Below are 8797 nucleotides of genomic sequence, written 5' to 3' on the forward strand. Positions count from 1 at the left end.
TCATTCTTTGGTGCATCCCTTCATTTTCCTATGACATGTGCTTCCCACAAAGCAGTTTCTCCAAGTGCAGTATTCTTGGATCATCTGTGTTAGAAGCACTTAGGCCACTTGCCAAAAAATACAGATTCCTGAGCACCACTGTAGACCAATTCTGTAAAGAATCAGAATTCCCTAGGGTAGGAGTCCAGGAATGTACACTTTAATAAGTACCCTAAGTGATACTGCTACATATTAAAAATTGAGAACTACTGCCATATTTGAAATATCTTTTGAAGATACGATATTTTAGACAATAAGCATGAAACATGGTAGAATTATTAAATCTGATCAAAATGTTATAGCATATAATAGGAATAAATCTTAAATAAGTCAGAGAATGAAATAAACAATGTGTGAACTGACACTGTATTAAATGTCCCTTTACATTTTTAGGTTGGATTCACCATCAGTGGGACTAGACATAATTAAAAGTGCTTCACAAGAAAGAAGCCTATCTTTTTAGTTCATTTTTAATCAGGTTTATACTTAACTTGGAATCTGGAATCTGTGCCTGACTAGATTTATAGAAAGCCCCAGAATGCAACCACCTGTTCCAACAGCATAGCAACCAGCATTCATCTTATATCCTTGTTATTCACCTCCTAAGATGCAACCTTCTTTGGACATTACCTCCAACAGGGTAATAGCTCCAGTGAAATCTCTTTGTGAAAGTAGCTCCTCTAGTTTTGGAATCTTCCTACCTTTCTTCTTTCTTTTGTCAGTATGCGGTAGGTCCCCGCCTACAGCAGGTTTGGCCCTTGAAAGCATCTGTGAAAGAAGTAACAAAGGCAGCTGCAGGATCCAATTCCAACGGTCAATTTTAAACTTAGAGCTCCTGGATTTATAAGTCAAATCCTTAACAACGAACCCTAGATAAGCCTATTCAAACTCTTTCCGTAACACCTATTTTACTAAAAGTACCATCACCCTGTGCTTGAGCTGGACTCCTACTCTCTACTTCTTTATCTCCTCCAATTAGAGTGAGATAAGAGATGTTTTCGCGCAGCTTCTGTCATCTCAGTCTTCCCTTGGTCTGCTTTCCACCCCACGCGCAGCTCAGGAAATGGAGAAGCAGGAGGGAAGAAAGCAACGAGACATTTACAGTCGCATCCCGGTCCCCCAAGGGAACATCCGGAGGGCACGGAGATCATCCTCTGCTGACACTCCTCGACTAAACCCAGAAGTGTGCTGGGAACCTCTAATCTCCAGTTCCAGGACCTACTCAAACTTCTTCCTCACTATTCAAAGCCACTAACCATCTTGGCGTCGGTCCTGTGGGTCCCCTCCGCAGACGGGCAGCAGAAGGCCGGGCCTCAGCGCGCCAGGGCATCCACAAAGCTCGCTCGGTCTCCACGGCAACCCCGCCGGGGGACTGGTCCCTCCGGGAGAAGCTCTCGTCGGAGAACCGGTGCCCTCGCGCCTTGGTTCCCTTCCTCTTTCGCTTCTGCAGGAATGGATGTTCCTCTCTCCGGAGGAGAGCGTCCTTCTCTGTGCTGAGAGCGGGAGTTTGACTGAGTTTCCTTTCGGAAAAAGCGAGTTAAAATGGCATGGTTTTCAAATACAAGTTTCCTGGGAAAGTAATTTTCAAGGACCACTTCCGATTTGGACCGCGTTGGGCTCCATAGCAACCCTGGGCGTTGACTGGCACGTGATCTCGGTATCCTGTGCAGTTCAGGGAAAGCGTACCAAAAAAATTCCTGCCAAACGAGGGAAGCTGATGTTTGGAGGTGGGAGTTCACCAGAATACAGTTTCTTATTTCCGTAGATAAACTTACTTTTGTAACCTGACATTATATTGTGATTCCTGCTCATAAAATTTAGAATAGAACGTTTGATTTATTAGAAATAGAGAAAAACAAGATGGAGTCACAGTGGCCAATGTGGCATCCATCTTGATTGTTCTTAAAGGTCTGATGTTAAGACTTTGAGTATGTAAGTTACGATAACTGGAGTGTGAAGTTAGGTAAGTAAATTGTTTTTAAAGGTTTGCAGAAACTCTTAAATATAAGAGTTGTGAGTTTAAGCTTTATTTAGAATTTTTCAGAGGATTAATGCGGGGGAAATAGCCAGTCAACTCTGAGGCAACTGCTCAGAAGAGGTAGGGGAGAAGCCTGTATATATATATATATATATATATACATATATATATATATATATACATATACATATATATATATATACACACACACACACACACACACACATACAAAATTTGCTGGGGAATACCTACAGTTAAGCATGTATCTTCGTAAAAGATTACTGCTAATCACAAAGAACAAGTGTCTCCAGTTAATCTTTTTAGCTTTTCTATGCATGGGAAGATGTAAGGATCTGGGGTCATCAAAATTCTTCCTGAAATATATGTCTAACTATTGGAGGGACCTGCCTATTAATGTGTGTCCAAAGCGTGGATACCTCATCCTGTTTTCATCTTAAATTCTTCTAAGAGTGCTACCGTTGGTCAGCAACTGCCTTGCGTTACAACCACCTGTGGAAATAGCTATTTTTCTTAGTGTTGCAGGCAAATGGGGTGCGAGAGAGTGGTCACGTCCCAGGTCTTAGGTGAGCCCATGCCACAGGCCACCAAGTGAGGGTTCTTGGCTTTGCACAGGAAAGAATTCAAGATCAAGCCATAGTAAAGTGAAAGCGAGTTTATTTAGAGAGATACACACTTCCATAGACAGAATGTGTCTGTCTTAGAAGGGAGAGTGGCCCAAAGGTATGGGGTTGGTTAGTTTTTATGGGCTAGGTAATTTCATATGCTAACAAGTGGGAGGATTATTCCAACTGTTTTGGGGAAAAGACAGGGGTTTCCAGGAATTGGGCCACTGCTCACTTTTTGGCCTTTTATGGTCAGCCTGAGAACTGTCATGGCATCTGCAGGTGTGTCATTTAGCATGCTACTCTATTACAATGAGTGTATAATGAAGCTTAATCTCTACTGGAAATCAAATCTCCTGCCATCTTGGGCCTGATTGGTTCTAACCAGTATATGTACTATCCTCAATGGCTTTGTCATTCTTTTAATAATTGTGCCCAGCTCCTTTCCCTCCTGTCACACTAGTAATCCTAATTTTTCAGAATCCACACCCATGTGTTGACTTGAAAAAGTACACAACCTAAAAGTTGAGAGTTATGTTTTATTTGGGGAACTTACTAAGACAATAGCCTGGCTATCAGCCTCTCAGGTATCTCTGAGGAGCTGTTCCAAAGAGGTAAGAAAGGAGCCTGGATGTATAGGAGTTTTTACTGGGGAAAAAAATGTAGTTGAACATCAAAAGATTACTGCTAATTACAAAAAACAGACATCTTAAGTTAAGGATTTTAGAGATTTTCTATGTATGGGAAGATGCAAAAGTCTGGGCTCACTGAAATTATTCCTTTGATATGCATCTTTTAACCACCTAGGACCAGTATCTTGCTTTTCTCCATCCTGAATTCCCTTCCGGGCACACCATCAGGGGCAGCTGCAGTGTCTGCTGGCTTGTTGGAGGGCAGCATTCATTGTTTACTGAATGGCAGACAACATTTTTTTGTCCACAGATAAGGCTTCTTGCTCCTGGGGTTGTAACTGGTGGACCCCAGGGACTATACTTCACAAAACACAGGGTCTGAGTGCAGTTTCTGGAGAGGGATCTCAGTGGAGTGTACACAGTACGCTGGAGACTGCCCAGGTCAGAAGCTTCTGGAGGCTGTGCCTGAGGAGAAGGTGATTGCTGAGAAAAGCCAGCGCCACACTGGTTGCTGATGCCTACATCTGGAGCCGTGCCTGCCCTCTTCAGTGAGGATGCCTCCCTTCCTGGATCTCTCTTCACAGTGGTTCCTTAAACCCTTTATTTTCTTTAATATTGGGTGTGACTAATTTGATTGTATTGAGTACAAAAAACTGAGTGATTCGACCATCTTATACAATTGACTCATGACATGTTTTATGACTTCTCAATCTCATGATTCTTACCTGGTCTTTTTGCTTTGGCTTATGACATTACAGACAATAAGGAGCTATAATAAATATGTGTTGATTGGATGACTTATCTATCTCACTCCCAAACCCAGTGAACACAGCTGCAAGGGTAGTCTAAAATCACCAAATCATGGAATATTAGAGCCGCAAGGGACCTTTAAAGGACATCTAGTCCAACCCTCGCAATTAACAGACTAAGGAAACAACATCTGGAGAAGTGAAGTAATTCTCCCGAATGTAGAGGTAGTTGCGTTATAGTTGAATTACATTACATAGCCCTCTGAATAACTAGCCCTAGAGAGACTCAGGTGTACCATAAGCTCATAGAAGGCAGGTATGATTTCTCAGATTCTTTTTCATCCTCCTTGCACTCCAGCTCCTGTCCCCATCCCCATCCTCACCCCCAATCACTTAGAGAGTAAATGAATGACTACATATCTTAATTCCCTGATATATACACTTTTGTATACCCACAAAGATGGATAAATACTTGCAGACAGGCACAACCATAGACTTTAAAGATGCACAAATTCCTCAACACTATACTTATAATTCTTTTGGTTCCACATATCAGAAATATCCCTACCTTTGGTTAAATGTAAAACAAAATTATTTTTGGCTCCTCTTTATATAACAATCTTTATATTTTTTGTAATTTCTTTATTGTGATGTCATTCAACTAATATAAAACTCACCCTTTTAAAGTGTACAATTCAGTGTTGTGGATCCATCACCACTGTCGAATTCCAGAACATTATCATCACCCCATGTCCATCAGCAGCCATTCATCCTTCTCCCCCTTCTCCCAGCCTCTGGCAATCACTAACCCATTTTCTGCCTCTGGATTTGCCTATTCTGGACGTTTCATGTAAATGAAACCATACAAACAGAGGTCCACATACCATATGTCTAAATTCTGAAAAAGTTAAAATCAGCCTAGCAAACTATTAAAATGTTTTTTCCTCCTACCTTGACAAATGCAGCCCCATGAAGAAAGTCATGGTCCAATTTAGACTTCTCAGAATTCCTTTGGGGGAGGCGGCAGTGTGGTGAGAGCTAGCCCCCGCCCTCAGTCCCTGCCCTTCTCTTTTCAGCCTAGGTTCCATCCCGCACCATGGGGGGGCCCTGTGCATATCGTGGAGGCCCATCCCACAAGTGCAAGTTGTCGTCACTCACTCTCCTGTGAGCAGTCACCCCCTGACACACCTAAAAGGAGGACAGACACAGGGAAGAGACCCACTCAGGTAGGGAAACAGGCTGGAAGTGGTGTGGGCAGGGAATTTACCATAGTGTGGTAAGGGGGAGCCGCAAGAACCCCTCAGCTCCATGGCTTCTTCACACCTGGTGTGAGGTGCAGTCAGAGTACAGAGCCCAGGGCAGGGTCCCCTCTCAAAGTCTAAGGGCAGTGTTGCTGATTATGCTGTAAATAACCCTGTTGATCTTGCTAAATCCGTTGAAGTGATCTCTGATTTCCAGCAGTTTAGACTGCTGTTTTAAGCTCTAAATCCCTGTTAGAGGCTGTTTGAATGGTGGCTGTAATTATGAAGGGCAGAATATGGCACTGAGTATCCTTGAGAAGACGCTGCTACTCCCAATGCTAGCTCTAAGAGTCTAAGGTGTTATGAAACACATAATAACAGACACACAAAAGCTGGTTGCATAGTTAAGAAGCAAATTTGGAACTTGCAACTTTATTGCAGTTGCAATAGAATGGCAGTTTCTGAAGTATTATTTTAAAAAAAAAATCCAGATTGTGATGATGGTTGCATGATGATGTAAATTTACTGAAAAACATTGAACCGTACCCTTAAAACAGGTGAATTTTATGATATGTAAATTGCATCTTGCCAAATCTGTGTTTTGGGGGATTTTTGTTCTGTTTTATTTTTATGATAATCCAGGTCTGAGCTCAGAGTGATGTTCTGGAGTCTGTTACACCACTCTAGCTATGATGCAGTGATACTGACTCCTGGTCCTTGGAAATCACCTGTCAATCACCAGGGCTATGAGTTGCTGAGGGAATGTGGAAGACAGTAAGAAGTTTTGGCATTTCTTGCTAGGGTGGACTTTCCTTAAGGAAAAAGTCTCATGAAAATAAGATCCCTCAACATTTCTGCTGTGGAACACAGTAACTCCATTCATCAGCTCTATTGAGCGCTATTAGGTTTTTTTCTTCTTTTGTTCATTAGTTTCACAAAGATTCTACCTTACCATCAAAAAGCATGTTTAAAAAAGCAAATTTTATCCCACTTCCTACTAGTGAGTTATATGACTGTTCTAAGAAAGAGCAAGAAATACTGTGGGATAAAGCATTCGAAAAAAATGCTCCTTAAAGAAATACATTTTTCAATTATTTAAATAAGTTATTTTTCTTATTACTACATATTCACCATGGAAATTTTGGAAGATACCAAGAATCAAAATGAAGAAAATATAAGTTATTTATAAATTTATTTTATTTTATTTTTATTGATATGTATTTGTTTCACAATGTTAGTTTCAGATGAATTATCTATACATTTATAATCAAGAAATGACACCTATGAAAATTTTGCTTTTAAAAAATGATTTAACCAATGCTAAAGGATAACATAGTCATGGCTGAACTATTAATAAATTGGAGAACTAGATAATAAGAAATTTACAGGTGATCATTGTTGAAGCTAGGTGATGGGTACATGAGTGTTTATTATACCATCTATTTTTATATAGAAATTTTCCATAATCTAAAAATAAAAAAGAGATATCTATTTGAAAACTCCCAAATTTTTCTAGACAACCAAATTTTTAACTGAAACTAAAGACATGAGTCAATATTTATTTCCGAATAAAAGGTAACTTGATTTATACCAGTTAAAACTAAGTGGCTTTGTCTGTGTGAAGCTACTGAGCAAACTAATTTTCAATTTTTTTTTTGATGTTTTAATTCATTAAAAAAATTTTTTTTGTGAGGGAGGTAATTAGGTTTATTTATTTATTTTTAACAAAGTCACTGAGGATTGAACCCAGGAACTCATGCATGCTAAGTGTGCATTCTACTACTGAGCTCCCCTGTAATTTTCAACTTCTGTTTGCTAATGGAATTGTTTATTTAGGGAAAAGATAAATGGAGAAACCTGAAAGCAATGTAAACATCATAACATGTAAACTGGAAAAATACCAGGTGTTGCAATCCCATGATCATTAAAAGGAGCTCCCTGTGTCAGTTGGCTGCTGAGGTGCAGGATCCTGGGAAGGTCCATTTCAGTTCACCCTCTGCTGCTGAAGGCAGCTGCCAGCAAGAGCTGAAAGTGACATAGAGTTGTGTCTTTTGAAATCAGCAAGACCTGGATTTGAATCCTGCTAGCTGTGTGATCTTGAGCAGTTACTTAACCACTCTGAGTTTTAGTTTTTCCCTCTGTAAATAGAGGTACTAAAATCCACCTCGCTGATTTGCTTAAGACTCACCTGAGATCATGGATAAGTAAAAGGTGATATAACAGAGTGATTAAGCCTGTAGCTTCAGGGGATAGACTTCCTGGGTTCAGTTCTTGGCTCTGGCACTTGCTTTAGCTGTGTGACCTGGGCAAGTCACTTAACCTCTCTGGGCTTCAGTTTTCTCACCTGTAAAAAGAAAATGATAATAACAGTGCTCACTTCCTAGGCCTACTGGTTGTGAAAGTTAGATGAATTATATACAGAAAGCATTTAGCATAGTGCTGGGTACACTCTCAGTGCTATTACATGCACTTCAGTCTTCATATTCTATTTTTTATTGGGATATAGTTTGCATGCCATAAAATTCACCATATTAAAGTATACAATTTAGTGGGTTCACAAGTTTGTGCATCACCATTATCTAATCTTAGAACATTTTCATGACCCCCAAAAGAAACCTGTATCCGCTGGTAGCCACTTCCCATTCATTCTTTTCCTGAGACCCTGGCAACCATTAGTCTATTTTCTGTCTCTATGGATTTGCCCATTTTGGACATTTCATATAAATGGAATCATACTGTATGTGGCCCTTTAAATTTGGCTTCTTTCACTTAGCATAATGTTTTTAAGACTCATTCATGTTATAGCATGTACAAGGAGTTCATTCCTTTCCATGGCTGAATAATATTCCATGGTATGAATGTGCCACATTTGTTTAAGTTTTCATATTTTTTAAAGCATTTACACACAGTAGATGCTTTGGGCCTGGTGGTCTTGTCACCTGGGGGCTCAGGGTACAGCCCCAGTCCTATTCTATCCCAGGGGGAATAGTACTGAAGGAGGAAGCCCAAGGCATGAAAGGCCACCCGGATGCAGCCTGCTGGGGCCCCTCTCTGCCTGCCATGCCCAGTCCCGCCTTGACCTTCCATACAGCGGTCTCAGAGATCCTAAGCCCCTGGTCGACTCTTCCCAGCCACATGCAACCTGATAACCTGTTGTAACTCCCACTCCCTCTCATCTGCTCTTTTCACTTCGTCTGTCCTTTCATCCCTCCTCTGGACCAGATTACCTACCCAGTTTCCTCACACTGTCCACATTACTCTGTGTTTTGGATCTTTGTTACTCTGCGTGTTTGGGTATATGGTATTCATTATCCACTGCTGCAGAACAATTTGCTCCCAAGCTGAATAGCTTAAAGCAATCAATATTCTTATCTACCATAGTTACTGAGTAGCTCACATACTGCTGAGTAGCTTAGCTGGGTGGTTCTGGCTCAGAGTCTCTTCTAAGGTTGAAGTTAAGCTGTCAGCTGGGGGCTCTAGTCACGGGACCTGGCTGGAGCTGAAGGATCCCATTCCAAGTGGCTTGCCCACATGC

At 40.9% G+C, this 8797-nt stretch overlaps 1 protein-coding gene and 1 long non-coding RNA gene across 3 annotated transcripts in view; one reads left to right on the forward strand and one right to left on the reverse strand.

Annotated features, from left to right (window-relative positions):
- IFT56 (intraflagellar transport 56) overlaps window positions 1–1403 on the reverse strand; it is a 34274-nt gene extending 32871 nt beyond the window's left edge. The window contains exons 1-2 of one of the 2 annotated variants that reach the window (XM_006210023.4): window positions 1296–1403; window positions 670–807 (exon numbers count right to left, since the gene is read on the reverse strand). In XM_006210023.4, coding sequence (XP_006210085.2) covers window positions 670–807; window positions 1296–1298 — 141 coding nt within the window. In that variant the 5' untranslated portion in view covers window positions 1299–1403. The remainder of the gene's footprint in view (window positions 1–669; window positions 808–1295) is intronic. The other variant, XM_031674647.2, reaches the window with a different exon arrangement.
- LOC140697304 (uncharacterized) lies at window positions 665–3946 on the forward strand. The gene is made up of 2 exons (XR_012074208.1): window positions 665–1766; window positions 3583–3946. It is a non-coding gene; the product is annotated as an uncharacterized lncRNA (long non-coding RNA).
- Window positions 3947–8797: the final 4851 nt, after the last annotated feature.

The sequence above is a fragment of the Vicugna pacos genome, chromosome 7, assembly GCF_048564905.1.
Source record: "Vicugna pacos chromosome 7, VicPac4, whole genome shotgun sequence".
Taxonomy (NCBI): domain Eukaryota; kingdom Metazoa; phylum Chordata; class Mammalia; order Artiodactyla; family Camelidae; genus Vicugna; species Vicugna pacos.